This window comes from Haemaphysalis longicornis, unplaced genomic scaffold (genome assembly GCF_048455015.1).
Source record: "Haemaphysalis longicornis isolate Haplotype H1 unplaced genomic scaffold, Haemaphysalis longicornis Haplotype H1 scaffold_1, whole genome shotgun sequence".
Taxonomy (NCBI): Eukaryota; Metazoa; Arthropoda; class Arachnida; order Ixodida; family Ixodidae; genus Haemaphysalis; species Haemaphysalis longicornis.
In genome coordinates, this window is record NW_027526203.1 from 3031374 (window position 1) to 3054889 (window position 23516).

A 23516-nucleotide genomic window follows, 5' to 3' on the forward strand; every position below is an offset into this window, starting at 1 on the left:
TCTCCTCGGAGGCTGGGTGCGAGTAGGTAGCGAGCGCCGGGTAGCCGTCCAGCGTGACGTTTAGGCCGTGTCGTTTTGCCGCACAATAAAGATGTTGTTTCTCTCTCTCTCTCTTTCACGTTTCATCGCTTGTCTGGAGAGGCCAGGATGCGGGTCTGGTCGAAGGAATTGTTGCCTGCCAGGGAAGGGTTGTCTAAGTTCGAGCGGCGTTGCACGTTTCTTGTGAAACCACCGTATCTGTATTTTGTGAGGGGTAACTACCGAATTAGTGCGCGAGAGGCGCGGGTGCGTTGCTTTCGGGGGAGTTGCGCTGGCTAGGAGGTCATTTGAAGGGTCACCGGCTATCATTAGGGCTGGGCGCACCGCATTGCCTCGGGAAGCTGTACTGCTCGAAGTTACAGAGTATACCCGCAGTTCATCACGGCACGGTCTGCCGCTGATCTGGCAGGAATGTGTCGACGGGAGTGCCAGGTCCGTTTGTATTGCACGCGTCGTGTTTACAAAAGACGGAAATTTTGTCGTTGTCGAACATAATTTCGTCGCGTGCTATATAAACAAAACTTGAGAGAGGCCGCCCGAACGTGGACGGCCAGCGTTCAAGCGTTCAGAGTTGCTTTAGTGCGTCGGTTTCAACCTGTGCCTTGGTTTTTTATATGGGAGATGTTTCTTACGCACGTGATTAGGTTGCACGTTATTTCCTGTGCTTTTCTCTTATGCGTATTTCTAACCACAGCAACTGATTCGTGCGTCGCGTCGACATATTTTGGTATCTTTGGTGGTTTACTTTATCTACTACCCTGATTGTGTTCGGTATACTTTGTAATTCTTGCGCGTATATTTCATGTGTGACTACTCTGTTGACTTTTATTTTTTTCTTGTTATCGTCTTCCGACTTACGCTTGTACTGCGAACCTCGTAACGATTACTTGTTCTGCTGTATTTTGTTACTCGCAAATTTGTGCAGTATGATCCGCAAAGCTTCACTTTTGTAACCCCCTTACTAGATTCCCTGCAAAGGATGTATAAGGTATTTTAAATAAACTGTAATGTTGAATAACTATCCATTAAATGCCTATATACTGCTCCCTTAGACACAGTTTTTATCCAAGAAATTTAATTATGCGCCTGCATGTGAGTAAATTTTCGTCGGCGTGTTAAACCCCATAATCAATCAACTTTCTATTTGCACATCTGAAGCGCAGTAACCGTACTGCGCATTTGTAAGACCGAAGTGGAAAGTGCCATTTGTGTTGCACCCATAATAGACGACTACCAAAATTGCAGTTAAACATGTCTGGAGTATGTCTGGTGCTCCATGAAAAAATTCGTCTAGCAGCGTTTCTTTGGATTCTTTTGAAGCGTAAGGTACACTGGCTGAGGTTGAGGAGTTTCGCGTGGACCTTGAAGGGCCGTGCTGCGCAAGCGCGAGGAGCATTAGATTGTATTGTTTTGGATTCCGATTTGGATTGGATTGGATTAAATTGTATGTTATTGGATTGGAAATCCAGTCCAATTGGAGTACGGTTGGGTAGAGAATTGGGTCTGCACATTCGCCGGTCTCCGCATTCCAAAGGAGTGACGTGATACCCGCGGCAGACGCACTGGCGCCAGCGCGTGCCCAGCTGTGCGCTTCCGTTGCGCAGTAGCCCTGTCTGACGCTGCGCCGGAACCGCTTCATAGCCGTTTCGCGTGGCTCCTGGACAGCCGTGCTGCGCATGCGCGAGGAGCAGTGACTGGACTGGACTGGACTGGACCGGACCGGACCGGACCAGACCGGACCGGACTGGACTGGACTGGACTGGACTGGACTGGATTGGATTGGATTGGATTGGATTGGATTGGATTGAATTGGATTGGATTGGAGTGGACTGGACTGGTCTGGACTGGACTGGAAATCCTTTTAGCCGCACTTAGCATGATAATCACCTAATCCAAGACAACCAGGAAACCTAAGAATAACCAGCTGAACCTTAGCTCACGCTACGTATATGCTGACATAGCCGAGCAAAGTCACTGCTACTTTTTTATCTCCAGATAATCTGCTTCCGGCAGTGTTCCTATTCGTATAATATACGTAGTTCGGTGTTAGTTTTAAATTCCTCACTTTATATCGCATCAGGGTTATCCGACACCTAATGTTAATTTAAAAATGAAGTGTAACGTTAATGTAACGACACGTTCCAATGTTAGAATTGGAACTGGAACGCGTTCTTTTCGGGATAAAGGAACTGGTAACGGGAACTCGTTTCAAAATTGGGAAGGAACGAGGAACGAGCTTTCGTTCCTGTTTTAGAGGAACGTGTACAACACTGCAAACGGGACACCAAACCCTTCAGCGCTACAGAGAAAAAGAAATGCATCGCTGGCAACAGCTGGGGCATTGCTCTACCAATGCGTTATACAGCTAAACCTGGATGTAACGAACCTCTATGTAACGAATTCCTGGATTTAACAAAGTTTTTCGATTCCCTCTTGCCACCACCACTGAAGCCCATGTGTTTGCAACCTCTACGTAACGAAAGATTGAGGCGGTTAGTCTTGACGTAACGAAGTCAGAATGTTGAGTGGGGAAAAGAGAATCAAGTTCTCAAAAAGGCACCCTTGCCGTAAAAGTTTATTTCTTGAAACGCATTCAGGCGCCGAAAAGTGTCAAAAGGCAAAAGGAATACTTACGTTACGTTTGCTAATACGGGGGTAAGCTACCTTGCTTTTCTGGAGCGCCGTGTCATGCCGTGTTTTTCAAGCGCCTACGTGCGAGAGCAGCTGGCACAACTCATGCAGTTTTTCCCTGTGAAATTGCCCCATGAACGGTGTGTGGCGTCTAGCATTTTCGCTTCATTTCTGCTGCATTTCCGCAAGCCTTAACTCGAAACCTGCATGTAACGAAAACCTGCAGGTAACGAAAACCTGCAGGTAACGAAAAATTGCGAATTTTTGTCAACTTCGTTACATCCAGGTTTGTCTGTATACAGCTAAACCTGGATGTAACTAAACTCTATGTAACGAATTCCTGTATTTAACAAAGTTTTTCAATTTCCGATTGCCAGCCCTATTGAAACCCATGTTTTTGCGACCTGTATGTATCGATGCGGTGCGATGGCTAACCTTGATGTAACGAATTGACTACGGTGATGAGCCATTGTTTTTTGCACATTTCTGAAAAATCGGCGGGATGAATGCGAAATATAACGAATTTTGCTCGCACCGCTAACTACTATGAGTTTTCACGTGAGAGGGCAGTGTCGGTTAGGCTGTCAGCGTGTTGTCGCGCATGTCCACTATCTGTGGTGTTGGTTCGTCGGCGATTATTTCTGCTGACAGAAAACAAAAACTTTCGTCTTTCCAAGACAAGCTCGCTGTTTTAAATGCTGTCTCCGTGGGCTAGAAGGGCGTCGCCACCCGGTAGTGCACATGTATTCCAGCTAGCATTCTCTCAACAATTTCCAGTTCGGAAAAGAGCATAACGTTCGCGAAAAGGCGTTCTTCCAGCATACGGTTGGTCCTTGAAACGAGTTATGCACCCAAAAGGGGCAAAAGCAAAAGGGATACTTCAGTTACTTTTGTAAAAATGTGGGTGAGTAACCTTGCTTCTTTGGAGTGCCGTGTAATGACTAAGCTCACTGGAAAGCAGCCGGCGGAAATCGCGCAGATTTTCACAGGGAAATAAATCCTTGAAAGGTGAGTTCACCGTCACTGATGTCTAGCAGTCTCTTTCCGTTTTTGCCTCATTTATGCAACTTAATTTAGTATCTGCAGTTAAAAATACCAAGCAATTGCCGAGCGTGCGGACGTGAGTGAGGGCCTCGCGGTCACCACCCGGCAGTTAAAAAAACCAACAAAATGCTGAGCGCTCGTGTGTGCGTGTCTCGCGACGACCACCAAGCGTCCCCTGCGCACGTTCGTCAAGCCAAGCATACGCACTTAGGGAAATTGGCCAAGATTTCTGGGACCGCTCGGAAGTTAAAAAAAACGTGAAAATGCCACGCGCTCGTGTGTGCGTGCCTCGCGGCGACCGTCCAGCGTCCCCGAGGCACGTTTTTCAAGCCCCGCACACCCACTTAGGAAGATTGGCAGAGATCGACAAAGAAAAAAAAAGAACTCGAGCGTTCGCCGTAATCGTGGCGACACATGCTCGGAACGAGAAAGACGCTTCACAGCGTACGCCCCTCAAAGGTGATGGCCAGTATTTATCACTTCAAAAAAAAAATGTAACCAGCAAACTTATAGCGACAATGATGGAGTAGAGGTCGTTGCGGAAGCGCAGAAAAAGCAGATCGGCTGCAATCGTGGACTTAAACCGTCGTGATGGTCGTGAAGGTTGCGTACAGTTTCGCTACCTTCAAATCTTACGCGTTAGTTCGAGCTTCCGTCATTTTTTCTTTGGTGTGAAACGTCTTCCGTGACTAGAATTGAGCTCGGTCGGTTGTTTCAAAGTGAACAAAGTTCCATTTCGTCTTCGTGGCCCCTTAAAGTTAAACTGTTTAAGAAAGGTTGCGCATCCCCTGCGGCAATTTAGGGAAAATTTGTCCTCGGAGTATACCCCTGGCTCTCCGGCGGTCCGTAGAGTCATTCGACACCCTGCATCTGGCTCGTGCATCGGAAGCAAATAATAGGACGCTGAGTATGGGGCTCGCTCGACTCCTGCGGCTACTGTTTACGAATAAACTACGTTTCAACTTTCATGTGAAAATTACAGGTCCTCCTCCCCCTATAAGCATGCCAAGTGTATAGTTATCTGGTTTAGGCTGATTGCTTATGTCCTGTTACATTTGATGGGAGAACAGCGCGCTGAGGGTGGATGAGGTAACTGCCTGGGGAAGTGTTTGTGGAAAGTGAGTCGGAGAGACGGAAGAAATTTATTATGTTGGAAGAAAACTGACTTCGTTTATTTGAGTGCGAAAGGGGCGATGCAGTGGCGGCAAGAGGATGGGCTGAGGAAGATGTCTGCACCCACAGGCGTCCGTCCCACACACGGAGAGTTGGAAGAGCTGAAGTAGAGTTGGTGTCACACCCTATGTTGGTGAGATCCATTGTGAGAAGGTGTGTCGGGATAGACACTTCTGGCGTACTGTATAAGTTCTGAACCAATGGAGACGGCGAGGATGGGGGGTACACAAGAAAGGTCCACAAAAATCACGAAACGCACATCCGGTCACACCAACACGAAAGCTGCAAATGTCTGCGAGCACAAGCCGCATGCCGAGAGTGATTTTAGGGGAAGGTGTGACGTTGTGGTGTCAGCCCAGAAGCAATCACTTCAACTGCTTTCGTCCGCAAGCAGTGGGAGCAGCGCTACGCCGTAGAGCGATTCGTCCGAGTACTTCTCCCTCGTCGCCATCAGGCTACTCTCCCGCTGTTTCATCAGGAAGCTGTTTATTCTCTGCTGCAGTTCCCGGAGCTCCTCCTCCTCGTAGCCGCTGCGCTGCTCCAGCGTCGCATCCCAGGACAGCCCCTTCATACACAGGGCCTGCAGGAGGGCTGCGGCGGCCACCTTGGACTCCCTCTGGTCCACCAAGCTGTAGTCCAGCAGAGAGATCTCCAGAATGTAGCGGGCGAGCGTCAGTGTCTTCAGGCGCACCTGGCCGCCCCGAGCGTACCAATTGAGGTAATGGTACGACAGAGGCGCGCCGACCTCTCCTTTTAGCGTCTGTAACACTTTGATCTCCATGGCGACCACCTCTTTGGGGTTGTACGCCTCCTCGCAAATAGACCGGAAGTCCGCGAGAGAAGGCGCTGTGTCGTCGTCATACTTGGCGGCGATGGAGATCGCTGCAGCGCCCAGCAGCGGCAAGGTGGCCCTTGGGCAGTGTTCCACGGATAGGTACCGGTCCATGATTTTCACCGCCAGGTAAAGCGCCTCGGGGAAGAGGTAAAACTTTCCCTGGACTTTAACTATCCAGTTCACCATCTGCGCCCGTAACTCGGCGGACAGCTCCCGTTGGCGCTCTAGATACTTCTCCACAAGGAACCCTTTCTCGCGCTCCTTGCAAAACACAAAGTCGCCTTCCTCGTAGTCAGTTCTGTGGGATGGAGAGGGCTTGAATGACGAAGTTTCAAACTGTTCGATGAGGGCATCGATGTGAGCGAGCAGGGAATCAAGGCTAAGCGCCTGCCCATCTCGGATGTCCTGATGAGGTGGTACCACGAGGCTCGTCGTGCTTGCCAGGGCCTGAGATGGTATGTCATTCTCACGTGCTCCCTTTTCGTATCCTTCAGTCACATTAACGACGGCCAAACCCGCCACATCGTCGTTCTTGGTCATGATCGGACCGGAGACTCGCTTCGGGGATACTGCTCGCTCTATCTCCTCGGCCTGCTTCTTGCGCGCCGCCATGGCGTCAAGATGGTGTAGAGGCGAAGTAACTGAAACATTTAGGGTGAAATACGGGAAAAAATGCACCAATACTTTTCTCAAGCAGTTTGAATTGAAGTCAGAAAACTATACAATGATATCTAGAAGAACGCCAGAACCACTACCTCACAGATATTTTTACTTAACCTTATTAACCGGGGCAATACAGCCTTGAAGCCCTTCCCATACCACCAATGCACAAAGGGTAAAAAAGAAACACATTGAACATGAAGGGTTCAATTTCAAAATTGAAAAGCTATGCAAAACACTCGAGATTTTACCAACCGTTCCTAAATAGCCATGGTGTTTTGTCGACATGTGTCAATATACGCCGTCTACCATAAAAAAAATTAAATATTTCAAAAATCGGGACTAGCGGTATTAAATGGTTTGTGTATAGTACATAATTTTTTTTCTTTTGTTTCTGTCTTTTTTAGTACGTGACGCTCAAATGCCCCAATATGTCTTACTGTTCTGGAGAAAGCCAGTTAGCACACGTGATTTTCTCGTTTTTCTTGTGTAAATGGGCTTTTTTGAATGTATTTAGTTTTGCAAACAGTGTGTGCACAGTTGTAGTACCTTTGCCCTTGTAAAGAGAAGCGGTGTGGGACTACGCAACATTGCTCTAAAGTGTCTTTTGTCTGCGATTTCCTTATGCAGGAAACCATAAGACAAATTCAAATTCAGTAAAAAAGCGGGACTATGCGTACCCTTGCTTTGGCTACTTCGTTGAACCCCCCAATGCGTCGCATCGCACCAGGGTTCCCTCGCGGGAAGATGGGCGTAATTTTCTAAATAGTTTTTTGTGCGTCCGCTGTCGTTCAAAGTGTATCTAGCCGTAAATGCAAATAAAAGTTCCGAACTAAAAATGTTTTTTACCACCAACTTTGTTAGTTTACCATATAAACTCAAATGCAGTGATATGCAGCTTTTAAATGCAGAGCATTTCAGTAACTCACGATGTCACCCGCGTTGGCGTCCGTAGTCCGCGTCCGCATCGCTCCCCCTACACTATATAAAATAATAATACTTGCCGGCGCCAGGTTTCGATCCTACGACTCTGCGGGCGGAACGCAAGGTGCACGGTACTCTACCAACTGAGCCAAAAAGCCGACACAGAACGGAAGGTTACGAACGTGCCTTATATCCTTGACTCATTCAACCGTCGGCCAGAGGTGCGCCCTCTCCCCCGCGTCCTCCTCGCCTTTTCTCCGCTCGCAACGCCCTCTCTCGCCGCGTTCGGTTCGGGCGCACAACAGGTGGGGACGTGCGCAACACCCTCTCTCGCCGCATTAGGTTCGCGCGCAAGAACAGGTGGGGCGCTCGCATCGCGCTCTCTCGCCGCGGTCGGTTCGCGCTTAAACCACACATGTCGTTCGCGCGCGCTGCGGTCGCTAACATCTGTGGCGTGATCACGCGTTCAGTATCACGCGTTCGCGTGGTGGCGATTTCGGCGCTATTGGCGGTGAGCGCGAACACAGGCGGCGCTGCGAAGCGCGCCTCCGTGACGTCAGCTTAGGGATTCTCGCATTTGTCGTCTGCTTCACTCAGGATCGCTCTCCCTGCTGTTTCTTTGCGCTCGGTCAACGTCTGATGCTTGTCCGCACCAGAATTGGCGTGTGGGTAACTTTTTATCATAATAATAGGCTTAAAATGGCATACACTATAGCTCATGGTGTCAAAGTATAGTTTTGGATACCGCTACGGGAGAAACATTGCCGGCGCCACCCCATTCCTTGCGAAGCCGGTCCTGTGCGGAGCGCGAAGAGCTAGGCGTCAGCTTCTCATGTAAGCATTCGAACAAAAGGAACAGTCAGCTACTAATAACCGACAACAGCGAAAATGGAAGACCAAAACAAATTCTAGGCCTTCAGGGCTGTCGGCTTTGGCAGAAGGCATCACGATTCCCGGTAATCATATGTCAGGTAAAACAGTTTTTGCAACCTTGCCGAACGCTCGAACGCGTTTTGTCACATCACTTTACGTTGTCAAGGCATGAAAGTTTGCCGACATGCACTAAAGACTGCAAAAACTGCAGGTTGAGTTCCAAATAACCCACTGTGTATATACGCGCGTGCTGATTCTATACCAGGCATCTAACCAGTATGGAGGTTTATTGAGCAAAACGAGTAACGTCTTCGTTAAATTTATAGTAACACATATATGTTTGTTAAGACCTGGAGGGACATTTCGGAACATTTTACACAGCCATATCTTCCCGATATTCGGATATGCGTTATAGGAAAACTGCATTCAAGAGGAGGAGGAGGAGTAAGGGGAGGAGGAGAAAACTTTATTTAACAATTAAATCGATCTGGTTAGTGGGCTGAGTCCTCAGTCCAGGACAACAGAGTAAAAGTAATTTTCTTCAAATCATATAACGCCATCCCGAGTAGAATAGGATTTGTTCTTCGCGCCTTGAAGGGTTGAAAAGCAATAAAGAGCTACTTGGAATTCTTCTTCAGTTTCGAGTCTTGTAATATATGCAGGTATACTATTTATTACGTTAATTAGCGAGTATATCATGCCTTCAACACCGTAATCATGTCATCATTGTTCGAGTTGAGAGTCAGTTCGTTATGATAACGATATAATTACGATATAAATTCGGAGCCCAAAAGCCGCCTTCGAGTACTGTGGACCACGTTGTTGAGGGCGCGATCGCGGTGGCGTAGCACAAACCTTCTCATTGTATTTGCATGTGAATAAACAAAGCACGCTGCGGATATGCACCTTCTTGCACGCAGCCGTAATGAAAGCCAATTTGTGAAGCAGGGAATGTATGCCATACAAAATGAAGGAAATATCCACACGACCTTGTGAGGCTCCCAAACATCCCGAAACCTCCTAATAAGAAGTTGGTGACGACGCAGAAAAATAATACGTTGGGCAGAAAAAAAAAGCAAGAAATGTTAATCCGATACAAGACAACAACGAAATAAACAGAAGAAAGCCGCTTTATTTCCTGCTGTGCGATGAGCGTGTAGAGGCCGCTGTACGTAGTATTAGACTGTTGAATCTTCATAGGAGCATTTCAAAAATACTGCAGGGAAGCCTACGCATTTTGAATACTTATCGAGAAGCTCTGATCGCTGATCCTCGCGAATAAGGAAGAAAGGACGAGTTACACACGATCTTCTGACCGATACTCTGAAGAAAGTTGTTCTCTATCTCTTCGTGTGTTGCAAACTTGTGGGGGATACAGCTTCAAATTATTCAGATGCGTCAGAAGCTGGCAAAATAACTGAGTCGCTAGAAATACACTTTTTAACGCACTACAGCAACGAAGCGGGCGATTTCTAGCCCAGGCACTGTTGCCCCTCACAAGCGGAGTGTAGCAGACGACAGCGGCGCGAATCCCTAAGCCGACGTCAGAGCCAGGGGGCGCCACTCAAAGATCTCACCGCCAATAACACTCTCTCGCGAGGGGCATTGGATTGGATTCGATTGGATTGGCTTGGATTGGCTTGGATTTGGATTGGATTAGATTAAAGTGGATTGTGTTGCGTCATAGCCGCGCCACGTTGCGTCATAGCCGCGGAAGGGGGTTCACGGCACGTTTCACCATCGACTTCATCGACAATGTCTACGCTGGAAGACAACAATTACAACAACAACAACCAATACGTAATCCATACGACTTGCAGGCGCGCCCCCCCGCAGAAATGCTCTGCATTTGATCGTGCCCCTCGCGAGGGGGATGTTTTTCTGTCGTTCGTACGTTTACGAATAAACGAAGATAAAAGAGACGACCAGGACCGGAAAATAGGATCGCTGGGCCGATCCAATGGTACCAAAATGGCCATTCCCGGTGGCAGCGTTGCGGAGATACAGTGCTCCGAAAATGCCGTTTTTTTCTTTTTTTGCGCTGACGTTTTGTCACCGCGGCTGGCAAAAGTATTTCAATGTGCCCATTTGTCAAACGTTGCTTTGTTCTTTCTTGCTTATTTTGGTTCACCGACTGTGTATCCTGCGCATGTTTTCTTGTCTTCTTGTTTTCTTGTTAAAAAATAATTGCTCTTGTCATTCATTACTGTATGAAACCCCCTTATTTAATGCCGTCGAGGCCCTTAAGGTATAAATAAATAAATAAATAAATAAATAAATAAATAAATAAATAAATAAATAAATAAATAAATAAATAAATAAAACTACTATCGAAGCATGCAGTATAGGGCTAAAGACCCAAGGCATCTTCCACTTGCACGGAAAATTGTCCACAACTAACATCGGTCGAATCAACTGCTTCTCTTTCCCTCAGCAACACTGTCAAGCAGTGCCACACCTAGAGTGCCTGTTCGCTAAACTTTCCCCCGTATTTTATACTTTGCGCAATTCCGCGGTTTTCACGGAGGCTTAATACGCTGCAGCCGATCGGAGCAGCCTTAGGGGAAGGTGGACACCATGCCGCATCCAACATGAGCGAAACCATAAATGGAAGTTCGCGTTCTCGTTTTTTCAGGTGCCTGCGCAGGCGTTATAAATCTTTAGTAAACAATGCACCTAAACAAGTTTCAAGCGCGGCAGTCACTGCGAATGCATTCAGGTATTCGCTTCGCAAACTCCGCTCGCGTTTGCACCAAGCGGAAGCAAAAGAGATCGCCTTGTTGAACGTGTCGGAAGCCTGTACCTAAACCCATGTTACCACGGAGCCTTCCGTAGGAGCGCATGCTTCGCATTAACAATGCACAAGGAAAGGATAGGCAACGCGTGAGATTGCGCTGCAGAGCCACGTGGAAAGCGGAGAGCTCGCCAAGAATTAACAGCCGCGCTGGTCACGCGCGGCGCCTCATACACGAGCCAGCCAAGAATTCTCAACATTATCATTCCGGTCTACAGCCAGCATGCTAGCTACAAACTATAACCAGTAACCAGCGCCAATTTATTCGCAAAACTCGAAGAATTACTGAGCGGCGTTCAATTGGGCATTATTGCTTTCAAATTCTCATACGAAGTGCCGAGGGTGCGCTCGGATTTCTCTTCTTTTGCAGCGTTTCTGAGTGACAGTTAAATTTTGAGCAGCCTTCTGAGAACTACTAAACTTTCAGCAATACTCTTTTTGCTAAGAAGGTGCGCGAATTGCGAACAACGAAATTTCTGTCTCCAAATATGCGGCCACGAATGCTTCACGGTATAGTAGAACGACAAAGCTATGCCATCCACGCAAGAAAGGCGTGACCGAGTGGCGCCATACTGTGCTGGGAGTACTAGCTCGCTTGCAGTCGTCATTTACCTGGCCAAGCTTCACCCAAATGCTCTCAGGCGTCGTGTAGCGCTTCTTTAGGACGGGACACCATGGCGCACCTACAAATATAGGAAAGAAAATGGCTGGCAGGAACGCAAAACCGCGTTTAGCTGCACGAACTTCGTGCCATGACTCATCGTTCAAGAATACCCCAATCCCGCAGCAAGAGCATCCAAAAGAGGCCGCTTACCGTGCGCATTCCGGCAACTGGGTGCACCACCTTATACGCGTAGAGGGCCGGAGACACCAGCGAAGTGGGAGATGTTCAAGCACGCCGGCGACTGCGAAATTTGACCAACGCCCCGTTTCGTGCCCGCCCGGCGGCCAACCACGGAGTCGCAATTCGACTGGGTTACGTCTGGACCCCGGTAGGATGCCTATAATAAAGCCATTAATTGAGAACCGATGTCCAACTCTGGGGATGAGCTCAGTGCTTAAAATACACGCGCCAGCGTGAGCAGAAAAACGCGCTTCACGAGGGAATCTCTTCTTCTGCGTCTACTCTGGAAGTCTGTACCGATGCCTACTAAGACCGACAAAGTGTCTTGGTTGAACGCTTATACTTTCCTATTTTTTCACTTCAGGTTTTTGGGTGTACTTGCAGTCGTCGTCAGGGAACGATATGGAGAATGATCATCCATTAAACTAGAAATATGCCATGACGGGGGAAAACTTCCTTCACTTCTTTGAAACGGAAAATAGAAACAAAGGCGAAAAAGTGAGCTAAAAAAGTGGGCAATCGTATTGAGCTTAGGCGATGTGCACGTGTGGATGCTGATGTTTAAACGACATTCTTTTGGCAACATCCCCAACACATTACACACAGGACGAGTGAATTTCCGCTCCTACTCCTATACGGCGCATCCCTGCTCTGAATCGGCCCTGTGCAATAAAATACTAAGCCGAGGACAGCGATTGTTCACGTTCTGCAGCACGGTGTATTGATAAACACGTAAACCTTGGTGGAAATTTGAGCTCCCGCTTCTCACCGGCCCCTTGTATCTGATTAGAACTGGCGGAGAGATTGGCTTCCATCCTGCAGAAGATTGCGTGACACCAACTCTTGTAAAGAATTTCTGCTCTTCAGGCTGTTCATGGGATGGATTCCTCGTCTTCGCCTGCCTGGCGCATTTAGGTGGCAAGCTAAGGTCAGGCATCACGCGGGTGGTAGCGATAGTGCTTCTTGTTAGAATTGATGTTGGACTGGTTAAGAAAGTTGGCCCATCCACCGCGACATTTATGGGACATTTGTTCTCCACAAGGGCACTCTGGTCCTGCCGCTGTAGGTGGGCCCACTTGTTACCCATGCATCAGCCTCCTGAACTGAGACCGAGAATGTGAAGCTGAGAATGGGGAGCATTTGTCTGCTGCAGTTACTGGACATTGATAAACTACGTTTAACGTAAAACTTGAAGGTTCCGGTCTCTGCCAGCGTGCTAAGTGGAAATTTATCGATTGCTAGTTTACCGTTACAATTTACGGGACAATAGTTCGCTGAAGGAGCACAGCTGGTGCATGAGGAAGGGGCTCTGCTCCGGCAGTGCCCATGTAAAAGGAGCCGGAAAGACAGAAGAAATTCATTATACTGAAGGAAGACTGACACCTGCCAATTTGGGTGTGAAAGGGGCGATGCAGTGGGGACAAGGGAACCGTTTCAGGAAGATGCCTGTACCCATACACGTGCGTCCCTCACACGGACAGAGGTAAATTTAAGAGGGCTAAAGGAGAGTTCGTGTCACATCCTGCATTGATGAGGTCCATTGCGGAGAGGTGTAGGTGTGTTGGGATAGGCACTTCTGGCGGACTGTAGGAAGTTCTGGACATTACCAGAGCAAATAGTTGGCAGGGAAGTTGCGGATACGGGTGAAGTCCACCAGGCCCTCAGCCGGCTTAGAGTACTTTTCCCGCCCTTCTTTTTTTCGTATCGTTGGTACCAACACCAGCACTTTCGAACGCTGTGACCGCCTAATGAATGCTTTATTAAGTAGAATTTCAAGTCACTCTTTCACTTCAGTAAAAAAAATTGGCGCAGCTTGAACTAGCGTGGCCAGGCTTGAGAAACAGCAGAGCTGCGAGTCGACCTAAGTTTCTGCCCTCACTGACAGCGGATCCCAGGATGGAGGGGGCACCCGTACCCCAGAAGTGCAAAGCTGCTTTGAACGGCAATGTAAAACAAAGACCATTAAAGTATATAACAGTGTACGAGAGCTCCGTAAAACTCTCCCGTCCAACGAACTTCTGCTAGAAATCCTGGGCATAGTGGACACTTATCCATGTCGTGTGCGCGTCTCATGGCGCCAACGGAACAGCCACCCCGCAATGCAAGCTGCAGATGCCGGAACACACCCCGTGCGTGTGCAATATCCAGCTCCTCTTGCACCTTCGTCAAACGGTGTTCGCATTGCCAGTGAAAAAGAACGTCTACGCCGCACCGCGCGTGCTCTCATGCCCCCGCGCGGTACGGATCTCCCTGGCGAGTTGTCTCGCAAAGATGAGGTCCTGCTCAGACGTCTTCGCCTGGGAGTCGCCCTCACGCCAGCTGTGACGAGGTCCTGACCACCTCAATTTCATGCCCCATTCAACTCCACCTGCCCTTTTGCCCCGCTCCAGTTGACCAGGGTGTGGAGTTGCCCTGCTCTGTGAAGCTTACGCGCTGTGCACATCGCCACCTGCGGCCCGCATCCCGGACGTCCGCCACATTTCATGGCGTGGATACAAGGACCACATCATGGCCCCCTGCTCCGATTCATTTGGGAATCCGGAGTGTATATGTACATTTAATTTCCCCTTATGCTGAATAGCAAACTTCCGCAATAAAAAAATCGTCGTTATCTTTTTCGTCGTCGTCGTCTGACGGTACAGCCGCGTATAGCAAACCCTCTTGTAGTGTGCCCTCGCATCGGTAGACCTCGACTTCTTCGCAAGCCGTTTGGGTGGCGGACTCCAAGTTTGGATTGTGAATGGATGGCGTAATACATTCGTCGTAGTCGTATTCGGCGCGGCGGAGCCGTGACACGCCGGTCGCTACACTCTAAGCTGGGTAACCCCTAATAGAGATGCACATTTTCAAATTTTTGCAACCTCTAATTTATAAGGTACAAAAGTAACCTATATCTTAGTAACCTTTATATACGTATACACGTAAGGGTTGCTTAGTTTATAGGTTACTTTGCAGCTTTCAGCATGTATACCTTTATATAAGTGACATCTACCGCCGTCGAAGGCCACACACCTGGAAGGCGTCATGTTGGGTGCCACGAGCGCCTTAGTGGAAGTGGAAGACGATATGTGCGACCATGCTCTCCATTGCACCGTCTATAAACTCAGAAAGCCTAAGGTGTCTTTTGTTCGTCCCTTGAATAAACTGCCGGTCACACGGCTGTGGCTAAAAAAAGTTTCTTTTATAATTCTTAAAATTGCGGTGTCAGAAAGCTTGAAAATGTGCTCTTAATATGCATGCATTGCATTACCTGGTCGATAATTGTTACCCAGGTTGCCACTCAAAAATCTTCGCGAGTATCCGCAACGTTTAAGTCTTACGAACAGGCATAACTAAATTTGATGTTTGCATCAGATTTGTGCCGTGCAAGAAACGAGTATTAAACATGCATGATAGTTCTTTTAGTAAATTGTGGGCATGAATTTGAGCTTTAGTTAAACAACATTAAGCTTTAGTCAAACCAAGCTTTAGTGGAAACATGCACTTGATAGCATGCATCAAAAGGACGCCAAAATTGTGATAACATAGCCTTAAGCCAAAACTCTTGTGTGACAACTTAGGTCAGGATTATCGAAAAAGAGTTGCAGTACAGGCACACATGTTTGCACATTTAACAAAAGCACATTTCCAGAAGTTTGGCATAAGTGGCTTTGAACATTCCCATTGATTATTATGAAACACCTGTCGGTTATTTATTAAAAAGCAAAGCTGCGAACCACCCCAAAGTTATTATCGTACCTTAATGAGTATTAGACATTTCCTATATTGCTTTAGATTTTGAAGTAAAATTCGGTTTATTCATTTATCCTCATTAAATCTATTTAACAAATGTTTCATGAACAGCCTAACAACTATGGCCAAATATACAAACGGATGTATGCAAAGTGTTTCAAATTGCTTGGATATTGCCACTGAATAATTTAAGACGAATTCGAATTTGAGCTATATTTATGACATGGTTCTCAAATGTGCAGTTTCCCAGTACAGCGTTATTGTCATGGTTCCACACAAAAGAAAACGCAGAATGTGGGAAAGTAGAAAGAACATTTATTACAAAATCCCTGTTTTATACAAAGCAGTCTTTATGGCTTTCACTACATGCTTCGTGTCACTCAGTCTGTAATATTGTCACGTGGCCAAAGACAACGCAGTTGTCTTCAAGGAAAACAAGTTTATTGGAGCGAACTTCTGCTCCCCTAACAACTCAAAAGAATACAGAGGCGGCGAAGCAGCGGTCAACAAATTGACTTGCGCAGGCGAGTGTCGTCGAAAGGAATGCCGCGACGTCTGCTCTGCAGGCTTTTATCTTTCGGCGTGAGTGTTTCTGGAACCGTCGATTTACATCCAGAACATTGTAGATCAGAGAAGATTATTCTGGGCTAGTGACGTTACGACGAAAGTCTGCTTATCTGAATGAGATAGCCCTTGCGGCATAAAAATAAAGAATGAAAGACGCGCTTCGCTTGGGACACAGATAACAGAGACAAACAAACCCATACAAAATAAACAAACCCATACGTGGTTCGCGGCAATAATACACTCGGAATTCATTCGTGTTTACGAATCCATCTTTACACATCCCTCTTAGGTTCCTCTTTGCAATTCCACTTGAGTTGAGATTCCCACGCCAAGTTCTCTTTTTTATGCAGCCCTAACAAGTTTTTAGGCCGATTGCAATCCGTCTTTTGGACAAACTTGCAATGGGATATAACAATTGCTGCTGTGGGAATGCTCACTTATTCCCGCATTCCTCCAAAGCGGTCCCACTCTCGCGACGGGTGTCGCGGCGTGCATGAGCGGCGGGAGGCGAGACACGGCTGTTTCGCTTTCCCGTGCGCCGCGTAGCCGTCGGGGGTGCGCTGCTGTCCGTCGGGGGAGTGGAGGAAGGGGGGGGGGGGAGGAGGTCGACTTCTGTTTTTCCGCCAAAAAACCGAGGGGACGCTCTCTCGCGTTCGGACCACCGAAGGAGGCAGAAGTAGGCCACCCCTGCTCCGTCGACCAGTGTCCCTTTGTTCTTTGTTGGAGCACCCCCAGCCCGGGTAAGCCTGACCGGCCTTTCTATTTTTTATGTACGTGGAATCAGAGCTAGCCACTGTGTTTTTAGAAGCGAAGCTCCTCTTGCTCGGGCCCTGTCCCGTCCCTCGTTGCTGCTGTATACGGCACGGCCATAATGATGATTGTGGCAGGATCCCCCTAGGGATTGGCCAACCAAAGATTGGCCGAAGAGGACAAAACGTTCAACGCGTTCATTGCTACCCAACAAGGAGAAGAGGAAGAAGAAGAGGTTGTCGTTCGTCGCCTGCGAGCTCAAGACACGTACCGGGGGTACACGATACAAGACGCTCTGCAGAAGGCGACGGCCAAGGTGGCTAAAATGTCACGCACCGGATTCGCCAACTTACCCATGGAGATTCTCATCGTCCAAAACAACCCCTACATAAGCACCACAAACATCGACGTCGTCGACGGGCTTGTCAACGGAGCGGTGGAAAGCTTGACGTGTCGAGTCTTTATATGATGTGCGGGCGAATGTTTCACGGTTTTACCCATAAGGATTCTTGCTTCGCCCCTCTCATCATCATTCACTTCGTGGAGACGGCGGAATGTTTTTGTACGTTTTAGTGATTCATTAAATGTGTTTGGTAGAGTCTGGATCTCCGTTTTCGCCCGAACCCACCGTGGCCGCTATCGAGCGCGCCGCGGGTTGGGATCGCTATCTTTCTCGCGCGGGAGCCGCTAGGCGAAGCCCGCATGCCTGGCTGAGCAAGTAAGGCGACCCCATATCTTGGAGCCCGAAAGTGGGGAGCAATCGGCCGACCTGGACTCTGATTGTTAGAGCGTACGAACCCGGGCGCGAGAACAAAGGCCAATAGCGAGCGAGCCTGACCTCCAGGCCACGCGAGTGTTTACGGAGTTATCGGCTCAGCGTCGTTTTCTGGACGGCGCCAATTGGTCGGGCATTTCCGCGGTTTACACCGGCAACGGGTATTACAGAATTTTCCCGCCCGGTACGGAAGACGCTGCCGCGAACGTTTTGGCGGGAAATGGGTTGAGCCCGGAGGCAAGCCAGCGCCGGTTCTCAACGCCGCCCCTGACTCTACCGTTCCGGTTGGCGTTAGTCGGCCAACGACAGAGGCACTCCTGCAGGACGCGATGCGCCTGGTTGAGAATATGGCGTCCGTAGTGATGAATCCTCCACAGCCCAGCACAGGCGGAGAAGCCACGCTTAAAGGTGGTGGATATCCCCAAGTACAGTGGCTACCATGACAGTGCCAGCGCGAACGATTACCTGGACCGTTTGTAACACTACCAGCAGGCGACGAGGCTGACGGAGGCCGAAATTCTCAGCCGCATAGTCCCCGTTTCCATGACGGACCAGGCGGCTCGATGGTTCAAGCTGGTGGGAGAGCGTGAGCGCACAATGGAGGGCTTCCGAGCGAAATTCCGCGACGAGTTTCTCCCCGCTAACGACGAGTGGCGGCTGCGCCGGGAGTTTGAGCCGCGTACCCAGCATCCAATTGAACCCCTGCTGGAGTACGTGAGAGCGATGGAAGATCTCTATCGCCTTGCTGACCCCCGAGCGACAAACGCAGAGAAGGTCGATCGCGTGACGCGACAGGCGCACCCGACATTTATGGCCTACTTCGAGGAGGGAGGTTCAAGGATCTTGAAAAGCTCGCCGCCGGGGCGAAGCGCATTCAGTACGACATTCTCGCCGGCGTGCGTAGAAAGTTTTGTCTGTCTGTCTGTCTGTCTGTCTGTCTGTCTGTCTGTCTGTCTGTCTGTCTGTCTGTCTGTCTGTCTGTCTGCAAATCGATTCAGCCAACCGGCCAAAATTTGAAGGGACAGACAACCGATTTTTGTCTGTATCCCAAATGAAAGGGCATCACTTAAAGCACCTTAACGAGGAGCGGTTTTGCTGACACTGCCATAAAACGTTTTAAACCTAAATTTTTAGATCTACGACCCGTATGTGTCCTGCCAAAAACAATGCTGGCAATCATGACATACAGTAGCGAGGCAAAATTCTTTTGTCTGTATGCGAAATGAAAAGCGATATTTACAAACTTGTCCCGAGCTAAAATGTGTGAATCGCGGGCTTTCTTATTCGTTTGTGTGTTTTTTACTTCACCAGTCTATGATGACGACGATGATGATGATGATGATGATGTAGTGACTTGACCCTTTGTAGCGGGTGGACACCAGCTGGGACACCCCTCCGGTGTTTCAGCCGGTATTACAAAAAAGAAACGCACACACACACACACACACACACACACACGCACACACACACACACAGGGGTACATAAAAACACAAAAAAGTTAACGAAAAGTTTTTCACGGTGAGCGCGGGGTGCTCGCACACGCACACATCAGTTAGCGAGGGGAGCACAGAAACAGAAGAAAGTCATCGACGAAAGATGTTAGTCTATTTTAGAGTTCCTGTATATCGCGTAGCGCAAGAGTTGCCCGTCTGATTGCCACATGCCGCGAGTTCCAGTTCGACAGGGAAGCCCGCTTTCAGTGCTGCGCACAAGACCCCGTATTCAGTCAGTTCTGCTCAACTGAGCATCGGTGGTTGCGGAAGCGGCGGCCGCGGCAGCCGCTCAGCTGATAAGCCGCCGACCAGCCGACTATCGTGCTCCAGTTTTTGTCCGCGCAGCTCGTCACCACTCTTCCTCGCCGCTGCAGCGGGCGCGGCGGCCTGGCGGCAGCTCCTACATGCGAGACGGGTGGCTTTCCCGCACCACTTGGAACTCAAGATGGTGAATGGACGCGCAACTCTGCTCCCCTAGGGGAGCTATATACTGGAACTCTAATCTATTTTGCATGAAGGCGCCATCTGTTGGGATGGACGATAGGTAGAATTTGGCTTCACGCCTGCTTCACGTTCTGGAGGTCGGAAGATCGATGTTGGAAAATGTGATCTGGTTGAGAAGACGAAGACATCGAAGCCACCTCACAGGCAGCGAGGCTCGTGACACCATCTTCTTCCTCTACCGAATTACCCCCTCATTAAACCGCTGTCCTCTAACATACGTCTGCTTCCTGGTCTTCAACAATTTGGTGCCGTGACCAGGATCGAAGGATTACACCGTTGAAGACCCCTACCGATGAAGCAGGCCCATAGAAGAGGACGCGGCTACCAAGAACGACGCATCGCCCCAGCTCCTGCTAGAGCGGCACCTCCGCGTACCGCGTGTCATCATGGACCTGCTCAAACGAAAACGTGCTGCTCTACGCGCCACAACTACACGGATCATCAACGACATGAAGGCCACAATGGAGAGTACCCCGCTACCGATGGGTGAGCTGGCGGAACAGCTAAATATGCTGAAATTGAAAGAGACTTCTTTAAACGATATGGACAAAGAAATCTAGGGTCGCGTCCCCGGTAAGGAATTAGACGACGAGTTGACAGCCGTAGAACACTACCGTGATTCCATCGCACGCATGATTTTCCGCGCTGAAGGGCTTCTTGTAGACGCGTGCCTTTTCACGGCGGGTAATACAATACAGGCTGCCAGCTCACCTCCACAACGAGTTCAAGTTCGATTGCCCAAACTTGAGATACAACCTTTTCACGGAGAATTTGCTCAGTGGCCTGCATTTTGGGACCAGTTTGAATCTACGATCCATAAAAACCCATCACTAGCCAACGTTGACAAACTCAAGTATCTGCACAGTTATCTGAAGGGGAATGCGCAAGGCGTCATCAGGGGATTACCAACAACTAACGACAGCTACCCCATAGCCATCGAACTGCTGCAGCAACGATTTGGAGACAAGACCCTGATAATCAACGACCACATGAGAAAACTTCTAAACCTGCCAAAAGTAGCCTCCTGCGACGACTTGAGTGGCCTTCAGACGCTCCATGAACGTGTGCAGAGCCACGTCAGGTCGCTAAAGCATCTCGATGTTCACATTGATTCCTACGGAGTGATGTTAAAGGCTGCGCTATTGCAGAGTTTACCGTATGAGCTCGTGCTCAACTTTAACAAGTTAACGTTGACGGAAACATCAGCACGAGAACCGAGATGTGAAAGGCCCGATGAAGTATCGACGTTACTTGACCTGTTGAACCTAGAAGTAAGGAGTCGGGAGATTACTTCCGTTATGACTGGATCTGCAATCGACACACCACGGATGCAAGTGAAGGACAACACTCAAGGGTCTGCTTCAACATTAACCGTTAGGTTGTCCCACAACTGTTGCCTTTTCTGTGAATCGCACGACCACATCACAGAGAACTGCCAGGCTCAACTTACACTAGACGAAAAGAAAGCCAAATTGAAACAACACGGATGTTGCTTTCGCTGCGCTAGGCGTTTTCACCGCGCCAAGGAGTGCAGGAGTACGAGAAGGCTTTCATGTAAAAATTGCAATGGACGCCATATCACTTCCTTGTGTGACCCAGCGTGGAAACGCCGACCGCCGGAAAGATTGCCGGCGTCCAGCTCGTCAACGGAATCAAAGACCTCCGACAGAATTGTTCTGCTTCAGACAGCACAGGTCTGGATTACGGGCACTTCACGCAAACATCTGGTGAGACTCTTATTCGACGGAGGTAGCCAACGTAGTTTTATAACCGAAAGGCTGTCGAGGAAGCTACGATCCAATGTACTTGCAGAGGAGGAGATGACGATGTCCGGTTTTATAAATTCGTCCTTTCAACGCAGGCGATACAAAAGAGTACAACTCACCCTCTACAGCCAGTACGACTGTCGCGAATTTGAAATCGAGGCACCTGACGTACCTGAGATAAGCAAGGACCTGCCTCGGTTAACGGAACAGACGATTCTTCAGGAACTCGATGCCAAAGCGATGCCATTCGCCGACTTCTCCTTTGAAGCTCAGCTCGAACCAGGCATTAGCCTACTTATCGGAGCGGACTTTTACTGGAAACTTGTGACTGGGGACATTCGGCGCCTTAGTGAAAATCTCACCGCCGTGAAAACAGTCTTCGGGTGGACGGTGCACGGAGGTGCCACATCCATCTCTCCGATCGTCGACTTCAAAGAAATGAGAAGCATTCACGTGGCAACTAAAGCGCCTGCAAATGAGCAGAAGAAAGCAATTTCGGACCTTGACCACCTAGGAGTTACGGCCGAGCGAGAACTTTTCGAAGAAAGTACAGAGAACTTCAAAGCTTTCAAGCATGACGAAGATATTGACAACTCAGGCGGGGAAAGCGCCTCTACATCAGAAAACGCAAACCTTTGTTGCGGTAGTGCTGAAATCGACTTTTGCAGATCAAACATCCCTCTCGCACGATTTACCGCTTGGAAGAAGACGTTAACTGATTGCTGCAAGAAACCGAAGCCTAAACGCGATAGTTATCTCAAGACAAAAGCATCACGAATATGTGAAGGGAATTGGATCCCATGGACGCACGAAATGCATGGTTGTTTTCTAAACAACTCCGGAAGCTTAAACTTCATAGCTGCGCAGGTTCCCTGGTGGGGAGGCTCTTGGAAAAGATTGATTCGTCCAATGAAAGTGTGAATGGACACGTTCGCTAATGCGTGGTGCTTGCATTTACCGCAGACTTTGAGACGGACAATTCATTCAGCGACTTCAGCGCCTTAATGCTACAGACGTAATTGCACAGCCTACTGCCATTTTTAGAACTTAGCCATGTGAATCCAACCAGATCCATAATATTTGGCCGGCCGGAGCCTGTTGGAAAATGTGATCTGGTTGAGAAGACGAAGACATCGAAGCCACCTCACAGGCAGTGAGGCTCGTGACACCATCTTCTTCCTCTACCGAATTACCCCCTCATTAAACCGCTGTCCTCTAACATACGTCTGCTTCCTGGTCTTCAACAATCGATTCTCCCCGGGCGTGTCCTTTTTTTTCTTTAAGCTGCCGTTGGCGTATTTGAAAACTGAAATCTAATATTTTGGCAGAACAAACGCCCCTGAGTTAGACAGAATCGCCAAAGCTCCTTCACTGGGTCTGTTTACTTAACGCTGCCGTTGATTCTGGGCATGGAGGCTCAGGTAGCCACACTGAGAGCAACCCAGCGGCGGCGGTATAGTGCCTAGAATATACTGGCCCTATAGCGGCGGCCGGCGTGTCTTAAAAATTTTCAAAATAATATTTTAAATTACATATACAATTTGAACTTATACAATACTTTTGTTAAAAGGTTTTCAATAAGTGAATAAACGTTTCAGCAGTTACAGTAGCTGCCAGGTTTGCAGGTCCCGTGACCGGGACACATTGTAGTGTCAAGTGTCGACACTACGAACCGCCACCCTTCCAGTTTCAGAAAGTTTGCTGCCAAATTAAAATTATTTCTGACAATTTCTTTATAAATTGCTTGTGATTACCGGGCTTTGGGTCCCAGGTTGTGCACGCAAGCCTGACATGTATGGGCAATTCTGCCTTTTACGGCCCTGTACGCCTGGTTCCACCCACCATGAGTACAAATAAGTATTATTATTATTATTATTACTATTATTATTATTATTATTATTATTATTACATTACAAATTATTACATTGGGATTACATTGGCTTGTATAGCTTTTTTTCTTCGTTTGATTGGTCGGAAATTCAAGAACTTCCTGATTGCAATGCACAGGTCGAACGGTTCACCGAAATTGTCAAAAGCGGTATGGACCAATTTATTCCTAAGTATAAACCAAACCACTCCAAGCACCCACATTGGTTTTCGAAAGAACTTCG

General features: G+C 48.5%; 1 protein-coding gene and 1 pseudogene across 1 annotated transcript; one reads left to right on the plus strand and one right to left on the minus strand.

Annotated features, from left to right (window-relative positions):
* Positions 1-5257: 5257 nt before the first annotated feature.
* LOC144171312 (G2/mitotic-specific cyclin-B3-like) lies at positions 5258-6334 on the minus strand. The gene has a single exon (XM_077703488.1). It carries the CDS (start codon positions 6332-6334, stop codon positions 5258-5260), a length of 1077 nt encoding a protein of 358 aa, XP_077559614.1.
* Positions 6335-18184: 11850 nt separating this feature from the next.
* Positions 18185-23516, plus strand: part of LOC144136798 (DNA topoisomerase 2-alpha-like) — a 30665-nt pseudogene continuing 25333 nt past the window's right edge.

What these genes read in the sequence shown, in the direction of transcription:
- LOC144171312 (XM_077703488.1), bottom strand. Translation starts at nt 6,334, where the DNA reads ATGGCGGCGCGCAAGAAGCAGGCCGAGGAGATAGAGCGAGCAGTATCC.